Source organism: Grampus griseus (assembly GCF_964374135.1).
Source record: "Grampus griseus genome assembly, chromosome: X".
NCBI classification, from domain to species: domain Eukaryota; kingdom Metazoa; phylum Chordata; class Mammalia; order Artiodactyla; family Delphinidae; genus Grampus; species Grampus griseus.
The window spans coordinates 5,362,786-5,381,169 of record NC_138999.1 but is presented as its reverse complement, the minus strand read 5'-3'; the positions used below and the strand labels follow the sequence as shown (position 1 = coordinate 5,381,169).

Genomic DNA, 18,384 nt, shown 5'->3' with positions numbered 1-18,384 from the left:
AGTAAGTTAAGTAGCATTTTCTCTTAGAGCTGTAAAAAAAATCAACATTTGTTTTTACGTATAAATTTCGAATACAGATGCTATCAAAATCAACTTTACATTATGATTATGAACTTTAATTTTATGATCTGAAATGTAATGATTTTACTTCATGCTATTGCTTGATAATATATAATCATGACAGAAATGGCTAAATGGTAGATAATATATAATCATGACAGAAATGGCTAAATGGTAGAAAAAAATATGCAAAATGCTCAGGTGTTTCATGAGATTGTATATGATCATGAAAAGGGGATTCAGAATCCAAGAATCAAGAGAATTTCTGTTGTGATAGATAAATTAAGAGGTGGTGACTGAGAACGTGGGATGTAGGTATAGTAAGGAAGTGATGGAAAGGAGATGGGGGGGAAAGGAGGGATGGAATCAAGGCTAGAACAGAGCTGAGTCCCAGAAGCCTAGTATATTCTAAGACGATGCTGAACATTTCCTGTGTTTAAATAGTAATCACTGTATTATGAAGGAGGTATGGGTGGTAATGGCTCCTAGTTTCTTCCAACATACACTGTCCTCTTCTTCCTTAGTAACAGAAACCCAGTTTTTTTCTGGGCCTGTTACCGTGTAGCTAAAAGGCCACATTCTCCACCTTCCCTTGCAGCTAGGTGTGGCCATCCCCTTACGTGCTGGCAGTGAGAGGTAGGCCGAATTACTGTGGGACTTACAGGAAGGGAGGTTGTGTACCTTTTTTTCCTTCCTGCTGCCTGGAACTTAGATGCGATGACCAGAGCTCTGGCAGCTGTTATGAATCATGAGGTCACAGATCGCACCCTAGATAGAGTCAAATAATGAGATGGAAAGACCTGGGCCCTGAGTGACTTGAGGAGGGGGACCTTACCAGGCCACCTTCTGTATTTCTTTTACCCGGAAAAGTAAAACTTCCTGTTTTTATTGCTTTCTATTGGATGCATTAGAGTCCACTCCCATGTGCTGTAGGGATTATTACCCCCGTATTTTACAGATGAGGAAATTGAGTTGTAGAAACATTCATTCACTTCACTGAGGTCACCAAGCTTAGTAAGGGGGCAACTTTCCCAGGATGATCTCTAACGTTTGCATCTGCGCTGTGTCTCTTGCTTTACTTTGCTTTGGTCATTCCTTTAAAAAACCATCCCCCTTATTTTATTTCTGTCCCGCCCCATCCCCACTGCTCCAGGTGTATGACCGGAAGCCTAGGAATAGTTAAAGGGTAAGGTGTTCTCAGCTGAATTTCCTGCTATGTGATTGAATACTTAGATGGGAACATGGAACAAGGGCAGTCTCAATTAAACAGGGAATGCAGCACCTAGAGGTGTGAGAAAAAAGGGACCTTGGGAGGCGGGACACGGCCTTGCTGATGACTGACATCTGTGCACAGTTGGCACGTCATAATTACTTGTTGAATAGAATCTAATGTCTCCAGAAAGCGTTCGGTTTACCTTGGGTGTTTAATGAAGTCCAGGAAGAGGGGCCCCCGTGCACACGATGATTGACAGTGTGCTCCTCAGAGACCTTGCTTCCTGTCTACAGCCACACGGTGGCGACTTGCCAGCGCCCTTGTGTGCTTGCTATGGACTCTGTCAGGCCCCTGCCTTCCCCCAGCTGAATACGCTTTCTAGACCAGGTTAGTCTGTAGAATCGCTCCATTTTCAGGGAAATGCGAACTTTGCTTTAAATGCAGTGTTTTGCTGTGGGTGTGAGCTTTTCCTAATTCCATAAAACTTTGTGTCACGCTTTCTCCTGTTCTGGGTCTTGATGCTCTTGTGGAGGTCAGGTTTTGATTTGCTGGTTGGCCTTGGTGGTTTTTCTGAAGCGATGGAGGTTGCAGCAGCAGGGGGGCAGAGAGAGCTCAGCATCACTTGGGTTTGAGGCAGAACCACAGGTGTCCTGCGCTGCTTCTGCATGCAGCTCCTGTTCAACCCGCTGACCACTCATCTCCACGTCTGGTGTCACTTAGCTATGGAACATACTGGGTTGTACTAATACTTATTTGTGGACCTGATATTTTTATTGCAAAAAATCTTTTATTAATCACGTAGAAGTTTCATACCTTCATAAGATTTAAGACTGACTTAAGCCACAGCAAATAACAGCATGATTCCTTCCTAAACTGTCTACCAGTTGTTTGAAGTGGTACAACATCTTGGAAAACGGCTTGGTTTTCCTAATTTTTTATTTTTTGAATTTTTAAAATTAATTAATTAATTTTAAAATTTTATTTATTTATTTTTGGCTGTGTTGGGTCTTCGTTGCCGCGAGTGGGCTTTCTCTACTTGCCGAGAACGGGGGCTACTCTTCGTTGCGGTGCGCGGGCTTCTCATTGCAGTGGCTTTTCTTGTTGCGGAGCACGGGGTCTAGGCACGTGGGCTTCAGTAGTTGTGGTGGGCTGGCTCAGTAGTTGTGCCGCACGGGCTTTGTTGCTCCGCGGCATGTGGGATCTTCCTGGACCAGGGCTCGAACCTGTGTCCCCTGCATTGGCAGGCGGATTCTTAACCACTGCGCCACCAGGGAAGTTCCTGGTTTTCCTAATTTTCAAAAAAGTTTTTGTAGCTTTCTCTGGCTTTATCTTAGGAGACTGTTTTTAGCACCGTACTTATACTGGATATTCATTAACAATTGAATAAATGGAAATAAATTGAACTTCAATCTTATCATTTTTACCAGTGGATTTTCCTTCAGTGTACATGGCCTCTTTCCAGTGATTGAATAAGCTGTGGGAATGTGCCTACTTTCAGAGCACATTTTCACAGGTTCTGGTCATCAATGTGGAACAAGAATAAGGATTTTCAAGAGGAGGTCTTAACTGATCAGTTTTTGTTTTTGCTTTTTAATATTTATTTATTTAGGCTTTGCCGGGTCTTAGTTGCAGCACGTGGAATCTTTTTAGTTGCAGCATGCGAACTCTTAGTTGCGGCATGTGGGATCTAGTTCCCCGACCAGGGATCAAACCCGGGCACCCTGCATTGGGAGATCGGAGTCTTACCCACTGGACCACCAGGGAGATCCCTGATCCGTGTTTTTTTGTTTGTTTTTTTTGTTTCATTTTAAGACATAGCATTAGTGTTGGCAAGTGACTATTTTATTGTTGTTTTGATATTTTAATCTCTGGAACTGTGATGCAAATCACAAGAAGAGCTATAGGTTAGTTTTTTGCTCTGAGTTAGATTTCAAGCACTATTTTAACAGTGTATTGTATAGAGAGTATTTATCATGGTATTCTAGTCATTGAGCCTTTTGCATGGGTTATGAATTATTAATCTTTTCGTTATTGGCATATCTGTGGGAGAGAATTGTAGAATGCTCTGTTACTGTGTGTTTATATACAATTATTATTACAGTCCTTTGGCTTCTGTTTCTTCATGATTTAGACATGTCACGAGGATACCGATCTCAGTCACTGTCACAGCGCACGGCGGTGGCTGGCTGGGCGACCAGCTAGATTTGGCTTCATGGAACTCTGGTTATCAATTTACAGCTATGCTGAAATAGAAGCTCTTATTTTTCATCGGCTTTTTAAATTCTGCATGTCTATTTGATTTTTGAAAAAATAGGTTAGTTTTCCAGGGAACGTCTTCTATTAATAAATAGCACTTGTAGAATTTCAACTGCTAGAGTTTTCTGAAAGTTGGGTATATAGAATCACCATTTTTGAGCAACCTTCAGAAATCCAAAACTTAAGTCGGCAATTTACCAACAATCATTATTTAGTACAAGTCAGTGCTGCAGGTTTTCTCAACCAGTTTTTAATTTTTTAAATTTTATTTATTTTCACCTGTCACCCTTTCATTAAAAAATCTCCTATGTCTCTTGTCCCCTCCTGTGTTTCTTCATCCCAAATGGTAGATTCTGACCTGTGTCCTGGGGGGTGGGTATCTATTTGACATAAACACACTCCCTCTCCCTTCTCCTCCTCCCCTCTTCTTCCCTATCCCCCCTCCCCCTTTGTCCCTCCCCCTTCCTCCCTCTCCCCACTCCCCCTTTGGCCCTCTCCCCCCTCCCCCTTCCACCCTCTCACCCCTCCCCTTCCTCCGTCTCCCCTCCCCCTCTTCCTCCCTCTTCCCCTCCCCCTTTGGCCCTCTCCCCTCCCCCTTCCACCCTCTCACCCCTCTCCCTTCCTCCCTCTCCCCTTTCTCCCCCTCCCCTTCACCCTTCCTCTCTCCCCCTTCCTCCCTCTCACCCCTCCCCCTTCCTCCCTCTCACCCCTCCCTCCTTCCTCCCTCTTCCCCCTCCCCTTCCTTTCTACCCCCCCTTCCTACCTCTCCCCTTCCTCCTCTCCTCCCACCCCTCCCTCTCCCCTCCCTCCTTCCTCCCTTTTCCTCTTCCCCCTTCCTCCCTCTCCCCTCCCCCTTCCTCCCTCTCCCCCTCCCCCTTCCTCCCTCTCCCCCTCCCCCTTCCTTCCTCTCCCCTCTCCCCCTCCTCCCTCTCCCTCCTCTCCCCACTCTGTTTTGAGTCATGCCCAAAAACCTTCTGTAGGCGTGACTGTTTGTTCTCTATATCATGACAGCAAACAAGGTATGTTTGTAACTAAAATTTTTTTTTTCAAACCTCCTTCACTTCCCCTGGTCTGCTTCCCCTGGTCCGCTTCCCCTCAGCCCTGCAGAAGCAGCTCTGGTCTTCCCCGCCTCCACTGTGTCTTACAGTGTGTGAGGAAGAACAGTGAGTGTGGAGTGAATGGACCAGCTCCACCCCTTTTGCCAGCGTGCTTTCCAGCAGGGCTGGCAAATATTTTCTTTTTTTTTTTTTAATTGAAGTAAAGTTGATTTACAGTCTTGTGCCAATCTCTTCTGTACAGCAAAGTGACTCAGTTATACACAGAGACATTCTTTTTTCATATTCTTTTTCATTCTGTTTTATCCCAGGAGGTTGGATATAGTTCCCTGTGCTGTACAGTAGGACCTTGTTGTTCATCCATCCTATACATAATAGTTTGCATCTGCTAACCCCGAACTCCCAGCCCAACCCCCTCCCTCCCGCGCTCCCCCTTGACAATCACAAGTCTCTTCTCTGTGTCTGGGTGTCTGTTTCTGTTTCATAGATAAGTTCATTTGTGTCAGATTTTAGATTCCACATATGAACGGTATCATATGGTATGATCATATGATCATAACGGTATCATATTATCTTTCTTTTTCTGACTTACTTCATGCAAATATTTTCTGAAAGTATCAGATACTAACTACTCTCTGCATTGTGGAACATACTGTCTGGACCAGCACAACTCCTCAACTTTGCTGTTTTGTGGGAAAGCTCTGTGAAGTGGGAAATGTCATGGCTGGGTGCCAATAAAACTTCATTTCCCGAAGCAGGTGGTTGCCCAACCCCTGACCTAGAACAAGTAACCCTGCCAGCATCAATTTCCTTTTCTGTAAAATGAGGAAACTGAACATACTACTAGGATGACCCTCCTACCCAACAGGGTCATAGTAAAGGTCAAATTAAATGATACATGAGAGGCTGTTTAATAAACCATTAGGCCCTGTGCCATGGTATTTATAATAATTATAGATATAAATGTCTCATTCAGTCTTCCAAAAAAAGTACTTTAAAAATTTATTTTATTGAAGTATAGTTGATGTACAATGTTGTCTTTAATTTCTGCTGCACAGCACAGTGACTCAGTTATACACATCTATACATTCTTTTTCATATTGTTTTCCATTACTCTTTATCAGAGGATATTGAATATAATTCCCTGTGCTCTGCAGTAGGACCTTGTTGTTTATCCATTCTATATATACTAGTTTGCATCTGCTAACCCCAAACTCCCAGTTCTTCCCTCCCCTACCCTCCTTCCCCCTGGCAACCACAAGTCTGTTCTCTAGGTCTGTGAGTCTGTTTCTGTTTTGTAAGTAAGTTCATTTGTGTCACATTTTAGGTTCCACATGTAAGTGATATCATATGGTATTTGTCTTTCTGACAAAAGTATTTTTTTTACTTGCTTTTTGAGCAAAATACACTTGAAGCAAATTCAGCCCTGCATCGCGGTTCTATCGTGAGCATGTCGCAGTGTGGAGTGCACACCCAGGCACACACTGGGTGCTGTGGAAAGACTTGCTAGATGAACAAATAAGCCCTTTCAGCTCAAGTGCCCACCTCAGGTTTTAAAGTTTCCTCTTTAATTATGTAACAAGAGTTGCTGGAATTCGTGAGCCTCGCATGTACCCATAACATGTCATGTGTAAGGCAGAGGTTGACACGTACTGACAGATGAATACCCTGCCGGGCTTGGGTGTGACAGGTGCCATTACCCTTTAGAATAACTGCATTAGCTCTGGTTTCCAGTGCTGTCACCCTCAGAGGACAGTCACACTAGACCCCCTACCCCACCATGGGGCACGAGATTTTCTTCTCTACTGAGCAGTTGTGTCTTCACAAGTCTCTGGGCTTAGGCAGTGGACCTTACCATGGAGCACGTTTACAATATGGGAATCAAGGGTATTAGGACAAGTGACAACAACTGCGGGGACAGAAGCAAGTTTGATTTATTTATTTATTTATTTATTTATTTATTTTTGCGGTACGCGGGCCTCTCACTGTTGGGGCCCCTCCCGTTGCGGAGCACAGGCTCCGGACACGCAGGCTCAGCGGCCATGGCTCACGGGCCCAGCCGCTCCGCGGCATGTGGGATCTTCCAGGACCGGGGTATGAACCTGCGTCCCCTGCATCGGAGGCGGACTCTCAACCACTGCGCCACGAGGGAAGCCCGCGAGTTTGATTTTTGAAACACGTTTTGCCCGGGAATTTTTTTTTTTTTTTTTTTTTTAACGTCTTTGGGCATTCCCTTTCCTTTGAGAATGATGGTGCTAGGTACTGAAACTAACCAACACAGGGCAACGCTACCCTGGGAAGACCCATGAGGAAAATTTTGGAATCCTAGGACTCATGGCAGTAATTCCCAGCTTATGGAGAGCTGTCCACGAGGTGGGAATGGGGGACTGACCTGGAGGAATGTACTGCAAACAGTCAGAATCATGGCCAGGAGTATATAAAATGCAGAATTTTAAACCGTCTGTACCACATGCAGTATATTTCCATGGAGGAATGTTGGCTGCTGTTGGCGTCGTTTCCAGCAGTTTTGCTAGAATCTGAGTGCCCGAGTGTGTGTGTGTGGTTGTTGGGAGTGATACAGCTCAGGAGAGCATGAGCCAGAAGTAAGATGCACTCTGCATTTAGAACTGAGCTGGTGGGGTTAGGGTGACAGAGGAGTCAGTAACGCTGAAGACTGAATCAAGTCATTGGATAAGCTGTATGTTTTCCCTAGTCATTTATCCAATCACAATAAGCTAACAAGAGCAAACGAAACTTGGAAAAAAAGATTTTCATGTCCCTGAAACCTCAGTCATTAGCCCTATGGTAGATTAGAACACTTTGCAATTTAATGAGCCAGACTGCCCTTCTTTTCCTTAAGTTGAATAAATCAGGTGAGCTCTCAGTTAAGTTATATGACCCTTGGTACATATTTTTAATTTCCCTTGATGAAACCTATATGAATTTTTACATCATTGGTGAGATGTTCTACTGAGGATAAGAAAGGTAATTTTGGCAGGTGTCTTTTTGTTCTCTCTCTAGGTACTATCCTATTCCAGAAATCGGTGTCTACACCCAAAGCAATCAGGGAAGGAAAAAAAAGCTCCAGGTCAATAAGGCACAGAACCAGATATCTGGGGGCCTTCTCACTACAAACCTCCCTTTTTTAGACTGTGTTTGTATAGTCGTGTGCGTGTGTATATATGTATGCATATATCCACATACACGTATTATACACAAACAAATATGTGTGCTCTATAATAAACATAATTATATGTGTTTTGTTCTTTTAAAAATAATGACAATAAGCAAATTATCTAGGCCAGGTTCATTTTAATCTAATCTATTTATGTTTTCTGCTCCACCAAAATGCAGTTCCCTCAATAGAAATTTTCAACACATTTTCACCTTTTATTTACTTACTTTTATTCCCTCTGCGGGGAGTTGGTGGCTGGCTGAGGCCTTTGTAAACTATGCTGTACTGATCATTTAGTAACCAGCTCTAGAAATCAAAACAAGAAAGATTTAAAAAAGACATGTTAGAAAAGAGGAATGAACAGTTTTAACTGAGTTAAGGATGCTTTATTTTATTTTTTTATTTTTAAAATTTTTGGCTGTGTTGGATCTTCGTTGCTGGGCGTGGGCTTTCTCTAGTTCCGGGGAGCAGGGGCTACTCTTCGTTGTGGTGCGCGGGCTCAGTAGTTGCAGCTCATGGGCTTCAGTAGTTGCAGCACGTGGGCTTCAGTAGTTGCGGCACATGGGCTCAGTAGTTGTGGTGCATGGGCTTAGTTGCTCCGTGGCATGTGGGATCTTCCTGGACTAGGGATCAAACCCCTGTCCCCTGCATTAGCAGGTGGATTCTTAACCACTGCGCCACCAGGGAAGCCCCAGGATGCTTTATTCTAACTGGTTTCTTGCTCATCAGCCCACCTTCTTGCTTTCTCCACAAAAGCTTCTTCTGTGCAGCATTCTCCACACTTTCCAGCCCCCCCTTTTTTTTCTCACATCACCTGCAGGGTATTTCCAATTCAGATACAGCTGGGAGCATTTGAACTTCAGTGTTGCATGTTTGCTTATTTATTTATTGTTAGAGCGGATTCGGTTAACATGTGGGCTCAAGGAAAGATGGAGACTCTTTTGCCTTGAAACAACGTAAGGAGTATTATCTTTGTGTTTCTTCAATCCTTTCCCAGTGTACAATTCTGCACAAGCCTCTAGAAGCTTCTCTGACCTGCTCTGTCCATGCCTTTCCTTCAGGCTTGGGTCTGAACGCACAGAATCTCTTCTGAGTAATGTTCCTGTTTAACACAGCACCTCTCCTCCCCAGTTCTTCAAGGCTTGAAGACGTTACATACTCAGGAACCGCTTTGGAAATGGAAGGATTTCTGGCGGTTCTATTTATTTTTAAGTTTGCTACAGAAAATGCCGATTTCCAGTTCTTAGGATAAAAGTAGAACCTCCTGGGACTTCCCTGGCAGTCCAGTGGTTAAGACTCTGCGCTTCCACTGCAGGGGGGCACAGGTTCCATCCCTAGTCGGGGAACTAAGATCCCACAAGCCACAGCAGCACAAACTCCTGTTTTGGGGACGGTTTGCTCAGTGTCAGAGTAAACCTGGCTTTGCATTCTGATTAGATAATGAATCCCAGCCTAATTACACATGGCTTCTTATGCAAGCACCGTCATCAGTAAAAATTTAGGTACTTCTTATGTGAAATGATCTACTTAAAGCTTTTAAACAATTGGAGAGACTTCCTGATTCCGTTCAGGGTTCTTATTATATGGGTTAATGATATGCATACAAAGATTTGCTTTGCTTCCAAAACAAATCTAATCTGACGGGTCCTGATAAATCGTAAGTTAAGGGCGTTCCCAAGGCATGCCTTGTTAGAAGGAAAGAGTCCTTTTGGGGAAATGCATGCTCGTTTTCTTCACGTGGGAGGGATGTTGTCGACAGGTGCTGATGAGCCATGTGCTTTCCACAGAAATGGGTAGACGGATGCTTTACCAACAGCCTGCCCCTCCTGCCTGTAGGCCGGACAGTGACCGTCTCAGCATTCAGCGGGAGAGTGGACATCTCCCCGCAGGACGAAGGGCAGCTGGATTTCTATGTGACCATAGCCAAGCAGCACATACTGGTGAGTAATGATGTTCACTGATAACTGCAGACTCCTCATCTCCGAAAACTTTCCACATGCTTCCAGAACTTTGGCAACTCAGTTTTATGTACAAATTGCATAAATATTTTAAATAATCTACATGTGTCATGCATATGGACATGCCTGTTACTATCAACAGTCTATTTGTGAAACATTTTCCATTTCTTCACTTATTTTTCAGGTCAGTATACTGGGCAGGATTTCAGTGCACTTTTAAATTAGATCACTTAATTGTTTTAAAAGATGGCAGGAATTAAGTAGGTAAGATAAAAACTTAGGACCTAACAGAATAACTTACATAAAAATGTAGATTCCCTTAATCTCGTCGAATAGCTCTCAACAGGAGGTGATATCGTATGCAGGAGACACTGGCAGTGTCTGGAGACGGTTTTGGTCATCACGTCTGGGGTGTGTGCTGGCATCTAGTGGGTGGAGCCCGGGAAGGCTACTCAGCATCCTACAGTGCACAGGACGGCCCCACCACAAAGAAGCATCTGGCCCAAAACGTCAGTGGTCCCCAGGCTGAGAAACCCTCATGCAGTGTATGGGTGGGGGTGAATTATTAAATTTCATTTTCTTCCTCCTGATTTTTTTTTACATTGCTAATAGCATCTATGATAAGAAAGCTTCGGTTACAGAGATGATGTCCATTTACCTGTACCGTAATATCCTCCAGCTTCCATTTGTCTTTCTATCCTAGCTGTCCACGGCAAACCTGGTGAGGCTTCACCAAGCCCTTTTCCCACCAAGCGAGACGATAATGGAATCACTATATCGTCGTGGCTTTGATGACGCCATCAAGTTTTTACTTAAAGAAAGTTGGTTTGAATACAACGCTTAAAACTTTACAACGCAAAGCACATTTCAGACCGTTCTTGATGGAGGTCTCTAATCCTTTTTTAAAAGCCTATCATAACTCTCTATCTGTTTTGTTATTAGTTTTTGTAATATTTGTAAGTTTTAAATCATTACTTGGTGCAAGGAAATGAGGCATTTTGGTTGAATTTGGCAGCGTCATTAAGAAGGTTACACTCAGGTGATAAGGAATCGTTGTAAGAGAACCACCACATCCTTTGAAAGCCCGCTGGGAATGTAAGGGGTTCTCTGGGGAAACCGTGGAATGCTGGAAATGAGGTTCGCGGTGCACACATTCTCTGCACGGATAACGTGGCAGCACCCTTCAGACGTGAAGCACGGGCGTTTCCAGGAGACACCGGTGTCCTGTGGTTCCAGAATGGAAGGAAGCATGTTCTCAGGCTGCACCCCACTCCCTCTCAGGTGGGCCAGGAGGGATGTGAGAAATAGCCAGCATCACGAAAGGCCTTTAACAAGGGGTGGAGCAACAAAGGCTTGCTTTTCCTAGGTGTGTACAGTTGTTCCTGGGGTGGAGGTAGAAAGGTGAATAGCAGAGAGTAACCGGAAGCCCAGAGTTTGAAATTAGGTATGTCTTCCTTAGCCCTCGCCCTCCGGAAACCTGCTCGCCAGCTCACGTCATTGTCAGGCTCTTCTGACGCCTCCCTGTCCTTAATATTCTCTGTCCTTATCTCCCCAGCTCTTTCTCTGTCCTGGTTTCTCTGTCTTTCTCTCCCTATTCCTTCAAGGCCATACTTCACCAAGTGTTCAGTCATTACTCTGTGTACCAGACATAGGTACTCTAAGAACTTAAATGGATAAGATACTACTAGACACGAAGAGCCAAGTCAACCAAGTAGCCTAGCAAATAACAATTCAGTCCAGAATCATCATTCCTTCATTATTTTTAAATCATGCTATACCGACCCCAGGTCTTCCATTTTTTGAGTAGTTGTCCTGTCACTTGAGGACTCATGTGTAGGTTTACACTGACTCATGTACACCCGTCTTAAATCTTAACTCGTTTTTATGGTGCTTTCCCAAGCATGAACTCTTAATTACTATGAAGCAGTGAGACACAAACCAGTTTAATTGCATGTCTTTAATTGTTTTGCATTTCTCTTTTTACCGTTTGAAACCATCTTTAAGTCAATTTTATGGTTCTTGCCCAAAATACACAACTTTTAGCACAGAAACACCAACTACTGCTTGTTTTCTTACGAGTCATGCCAGGACTCGGAGAGTAGTGATGTTTCTTGGGGGTCTGTGTTTTTTCCTACTCTAGCAAACATGTAGTTAAATCTTAATATGTTGTTCTCATAAGTGACTTGAAGTGGATGGATTCTCCGTTCTTCCATCTGTTTATTCACTAGATTTTCCCCTTACCTGTTATTTTATGTGAATAATCTATTAGTATGCTATTTCAGTAAATTACTTATCGATTCCTCCCCCAGCAAAACCAAACCTTCATATGTTAGACTTTTAAAAACTATATCGTACCTTCTACATCTGTCTTTGACCATGTGAGTGGATGGTACTTGCCTTGAAAAATCCTGTAAGATGGTGGGAAGATGGGTCTGCAGGGCAGCAACTTTCTAACACTTGGGAGACGTGGCCCCGTAATACAGCACCTCATCTGTAGCATCAGCGTCCTCCAGGTGTGCTGTGCCATCTCCTCACCCGAGGCCTGTCACAGCCCACGCTGCGTGGTGGCTACGGAGCGTCCTCATGCAGCTGTAGTAACAGAAATGGGCGCTAACGACAGGGTGCCCATGTTATTGGGACCAGCCCTTCAAAGCGCTGTAGCACTGGTGTACGGAACATCTGAAGAGACTTTCTGACCCGGTTCCTGATAGGTTTGCTCGGTAATTACTGGGACTGGCAGCTTGATAAGTGCCCGTTTCCCTGTTGGGGTAATTTCCTAATATCTTTGAATCTGTCATTTAAAATTTCATTAGTCTTCTTTTCAGTAACAGTCTCTACTTTGTAACTATGGTAACCCACTGCTTCTACTGACAATTAGAGAAAATAGATTTGGTTTTGAAGTTAAGTAATGTGCGAAAGGACCAAGCAGTATATTTAAAACAAAAAAAACAAAACCCCCCACAAAACTCTCTTACATTCTGGTTTCCCAATATGGGGCATTGTGTGTGCATATGAGAAGCTTGCAGAGAAAGAGCTGTGAGGCTCTGAGCATTGAATTATGATTCTAAACAGACATGGGCAGTTAACATGGACACATTTCATTTATGCTGCTTTTTTTCCTGATGAATAAAACACATACATATAATTACATATATATATATATATAAGTCATAGAAATGTTTCTGGATCTAGGGCATTACTTTTACAGTTGAGGAACCAATGATTAGGGAAATTCGGGGTTTTGAGGTTTTTCTGGCCTGAGCTATGTCTACACTATAGCAAAATAAAACTGAAATTTGAAGTAATTATCCACATAACTTGAAGTGGGAGGAAAAGCAATTACTGCAGATGAGGAAAAGTGGATAAACTTCAGTAATAATAATAATTGCTATCATATACGAGTAACAGTATTATTTCATTATAACTTTGTATTATAGTACTATTAAAAGTAGTTATTATCATTGTTCACAGATTGACAGTTTAGGTGGGCTGAATTCATGTAATTGCTCACCTCTGCACTTACTTTTGCCCCTATTGACACAACTCAAAGCTTTGCTGACTAAATGCTAATACATATAGTTATGCATCCTCACATACGTCCCCTTGGGATAATTCTCCTGCTCTCTCTCTCTTTTTTTTTTAATATCCCTTTCTCTTGACGGACTTCAAGAGGGGCAAGAATAGGATTCAATCTTTTCCTTGTTATATATAGAAAGCATCTCTGAATATGCAGTCTTGCACAACTCATAATAGCATATCCAACTTGATCTTGAAATAAGGTAAAGGTAGTTTGTTGGAAGCACAGACGAGGGAAGGGATGCATTTCGCTGCCACTTCTCATGGCTCCTTGCACGGGATGCACAGAAGCAATGGTAGTAGACGGAGGATGTCATCATCCCTAGCAAGGCATCTTACTCTATTCAGGCTGCTGTAACAGAAAACCACAGACATTGCTCCCTGTTCTAGAGCCTAGGAAGTCCAAGATCAAGGCACTGGCCGATTCACTGTCTTCACATGGTGGAAGGGGTGAGTAAGCTTTCCAGGTCCTATCTTAAGGACGCTAATCCCATTCATAAGGGCTCCACCCTTGTGATCTAACCACCTCCCAAAGGCCCCACTTCCTGTTACCATCACCTTAGGGGTTAGGATTTCAACCTATGGTTTTTTTGTCGGCGGGACACAGACATGCCATCTGTAGCTCAAAGGGAGGTAGATTTGCTGCTGTACAACGAGGAGAGGGAGGAATGTCCATGAAACCCAGGTAATTCCCTTGGGTATCCCCTCTACTACCATCACTAGTGGACTAGTTAGTGGAAAACTACTGCGACTGTCTATGGCAGAAGCAAGAGTACAGATCAGTCAGGACTGAACATTTGGGTCACTGCACTGGAGGACGGGCTCTGATCACCAGAGGTGTGGGTGGAAGCAGAGAGAGTGCGTGATGGAGAATGAGTGAGCGGAGTGAGACTTAGCTGAGGAGCAGTGACACAGCCACAGGAGGGTATCCTGCAGCGCAAGGCAGGAGCAGTGCTCTGGGACGGCCAACCTGATGCAGGACAGTCAAGCCTTGGCACTGTTCAGAAGCCCGGGCCTCCATCACTGCTGACTGTGGGAGCCTCCTGCTCATGTCCTTTGAGTGCACTCTCTGTGTGACTGTATTTATCTGGCAGCAACCACCTGGCTTGTGGGAACTCAGTTCCCTGACCAGGGATTGATCCAGTGAAAGTGCAAGGGCGGGAACCTCATCACTGGACCGCCAGGGAATTCCCTCTCTCTGACTTTAAGATAGCCAGAGCCACTGTCTTCTACTTGCTACCCAAGTATAGTTGATACAGTTAAAATGCAACCATTCCTCCTCAACAACTAGGGAAAAAGTAGATGAAGCCTTGCAAATTATCTTTCGCATAATGTCTTGTGTTTAAAAATCCCTGTGAAAGGAAGCAGGCTTTTACGGTAGGATATCTGTCTTCCGAAAGCATTAAGAGGTTGGTAAACACAAAAGGATTTCAGTTAGGTTGTCAGTTACAGAGACAGAGACTCACCATGTGTCTCCGAATGAGGGGTGTGATGCTTCATTGGAATTTACATGCAGTGCGAGGAGAGCCATCATTTGACTCTGATAGTTTTAACACACTAAAGCTGAAGGACATCGCATGGGCTGCTCTACTATCATTCTTCATGTTTCACTATCAAGTGTGTTGTTAGATTAGCAGCTTTGCAAATCCCTGCCTAGCACACTGAGAACTGAACACGTGATTGAATCTGAACGGGTTTTCCGGTTTCACAATCTGAAAACTTGTTTCCAAACACAGTAAGGTTGTTTGATTGCCCGTTAAAACCACCCGTATATTGTGATGCTTGGTACACCATTCTCTTCAGAGATTTCCAACCTCTCTTTTTTTTTTTGTAAACAAGGTTTTTTAAAATTAATTAATTAATTTAGGCTGCGTTGGGTCTTTCTCGCTGTATGGGGCTTTCTCTAGTTGCAGCGAGCGGGGGCTATTCTTCGTTGTGGTGTGCGGGCTTCTCATTGCGGTGGCTTCTCTTGTTGCAGAGCACGGGTTTCAGTAGTTGTGGTACGTGGGCTCAGTAGTTGTGGCTCGTGGGCTCTAGAGCGCAGGCTTAGTAGTTCTGGCACATGGGCTTAGTTGCTCTGCAGTATGTGGGATCTTCCCGGACCACGGCTTGAACCCATGTCCCCTGCATTGGCAGGCGGATTCTTAACCGCTGCACCACCAGGGGAGTCTGTAAATGTCCAACCTTGCTTGAATGTGCCCTACTTTATATGGTGATCCAATACCTATATGCATATATTTTACACACACATATGTATACATAAATTAAAAAATTAAAAATAATTTCATAAGACAGTACTCTCGTTATGTGTAATTCTTTTTGATATTTTTTATCACATTTTATTAAAAAAATATTGTCATGACATGTAAATGATTTCACAGCTGCTAACAAGTCAGGAGCTAGAGTCTGAAAACACAATTCTAACCAAATTTTAGAACATCAGTGTCACTGAGGTTCTCAATTTGTGTTTAAAATGCCTTTGTTTAATTAAAAAAATCACCCTTCATATATGGCATGGTAGAATAAATAATAAGTACTATGTTTGAAATATTTATTTCTTCTCTCATCCTAAGTTCTTTTTCTGTGTGGGGGGGATTTTTTTTTCTTTATTCAAACAAAGTCATGAAAATTATAATCATGCTCATCAGTTCACTCAGTCCCATTTAATTAATTTTTTTTCATCTTGATCTTTTGTTAGCACTTTTATGAATTCATCAGTTTTCCATTAGAGTTCTGAAAATGCTTATTCATTCAGTTCAGCAGTATGGTCAGTTACTGGAAACCTGTACTTGTCACAGTCTTTTCCATGAATTCCTTGAAGATGAAACCCTTTTATAGGAACATTTTTGCAACAGAGTACACCCAGAACTGTCTGTAAATGACAAAAGATTTAAAAATGACCATGGTTAAATATTTGATGAAAGTTCATAATCAGTTGACAAGGAAATGTAGTTATTTCTGAGGTATACATTTTAAATAACTAGAATTATGACATATAACATTACACCAGAACATATAAGATTTTTAGAAATTTCATGTAATGTCTGAAACATTTATATTAACATATTTCCATACAAATAACCCAAAGAAAGTTTAGTAGTAGTTGTTTTTTTGTTTGTTTTTTTATACTGCAGGTTGTTATTAGTCATCAATTTTATACACATCACTGTATACATGTCAATCCCAATCGCCCAATTCAGCACACCACCATCCCCACCCCACCGTGGTTTTCCCACTGTGGTTTTCCCCCCTTGGTGTCCATACGTTTGTTCTCTACATCTGTCTCAACTTCTGCCCTGCAAACAGGTTCATCTGTACCATTTTTCTAGATTCCACATACATGCGTTAATATACGATATTTGTTTTTCTCTTTCTGACTTACTTCACTCTGTATGGCAGTCTCTAGGTCCATCCACGTGTCAACAAATGACTCAATTTAGTTTCTTTCTATGGCTGAGTAATATTCCATTGTATATATATGTACCACAACTTCTTTATGCATTCATCTGTCGATGGGCATTTAGGTTGCTTCCATGACCTGGCTATCGTAAATAATTCTGCAATGAATATTGGGGTGCAGGTGTCTTTTTAAATTCTGGTTTTCTCTGGGTATATGCCCAGTAGTGGGATTGCTGGATCATATGGTAATTCTATTTTCAGTTTCTTAAGGAACCTCCATACTGTGCTCCATAGTGGCTGTATCAATTTACATTGCTACCAAAAGTGCGAGAGGGTTCCCTTTTCTCCACACCCTCTCCAGCATTTGTTGTTTGTAGATTGTCTGATGATGCCCATTATAACTGCTGTGAGGTGATAACTCATCGTAGTTTTGATTTGCATTTCTCTGATAATTAGTGATGTTGAGCAGCTTCTCATGTGCTTCTTGGCCATCTGTATGTCTTCTTTGGAGAAACGTCTGTTTAGGTCTTCTGCCCATTTTTGGATTGGGTTGTTTGATTCTTTAATATTGAGCTGCACGAGCTGCTTGTAAATTTTGGAGATTAATCTTCGGCGGTTGCTTCATATGCAAGTATTTTCTCCCATTCTGAGGGCTGTCTTTTTTTTAACATCTTTATTGGGGTATAATTGCTTTACAATGGTGTGTTAGTTTCTGCTTTATAACAAAGTGAATCAGTTATACATATACATATGTTCTCATATCTCTTCCCTCTTGCGTCTCCCTCCCTCCCACCCTCCCTATCCCACCCCTCCAGGTGGTCACAAAGCACCGAGCTGATATCCCTGTGCTATGCGGCTGCTTCCCACTAGCTATCTACCTTACGTTTGGTAGTATATTTATGTCCATGCCTCTCTCTCGCTTTGTCACAGCTCACCCTTCCCCCTCCCCATATCCTCAAGTCCATTCTCCAGTAGGTCTGTGTCTTTATTCCTGTGTAACCCCTAGGTTCTTCATGACATTTTTTTTCTTAGATTCCATATATTTGTGTTAGCATACGGGATTTGTCTTTCTCTTTCTGACTTATTTCACTCTGTATGACAGACTCTAGGTCTATCCACCTCATTACAAATAGCTCAATTTCGTTTCTTTTTATGGCTGAGTAATATTCCATTGTATATATGTGCCACAGCTTCTTTATCCATTCATCCAATGATGGACACTTAAGTTGTCTCCATCTCTGGGCTATCGTAAACAGAGCTGTAATGAACATTTTGGTACATGACTCTTTTTGAATTACGATTTTCTCAGGGTATATGCCCAGTAGTGGGATTGCTGGGTCATATGGTAGTTCTATTTGTAGTTTTTAAAGGAACTTCCATACTGTTCTCCATAGTGGCTGTACCAATTCACATTCCCACCAGCAGTGCAGGAGTGTTCCCTTTTCTTCACACCCTCTCCAGCATTTATTGTTTCTAGATTTTCTGATGATGGCCATTCTGACTGGTGTGAGATGATATCTCATTGTAGTTTTGATTTGCATTTCTCTAATGATTAATGTTGTTGAGCATTCTTTCATGTGTTTGTTGGCAGTCTGTATATCTTCTTTGGAGAAATGTCTATTTAGGTCTTCTGCCCATTTTTGGATTGGGTTGTTTGTTTTTTCGTTATTGAGCTGCATGAGCTGCTTGTAA

The 18,384-nt window shown here is 42.7% G+C and overlaps 1 protein-coding gene across 2 annotated transcripts in view; it reads left to right on the top strand.

The window, feature by feature from the left end:
• LOC309839328 (patatin-like phospholipase domain-containing protein 4) overlaps positions 1–10,697 on the top strand; it is a 28,797-nt gene extending 18,100 nt beyond the window's left edge. For both annotated transcript variants that reach the window (XM_082681060.1, XM_082681061.1), the window contains 2 exons: positions 9,547–9,699; positions 10,421–10,697. In XM_082681060.1, coding sequence (XP_082537186.1) covers positions 9,547–9,699; positions 10,421–10,561 — 294 coding nt within the window. In that variant the 3' untranslated portion in view covers positions 10,562–10,697. The remainder of the gene's footprint in view (positions 1–9,546; positions 9,700–10,420) is intronic.
• The last annotated feature ends 7,687 nt before the right edge of the window (positions 10,698–18,384 follow it).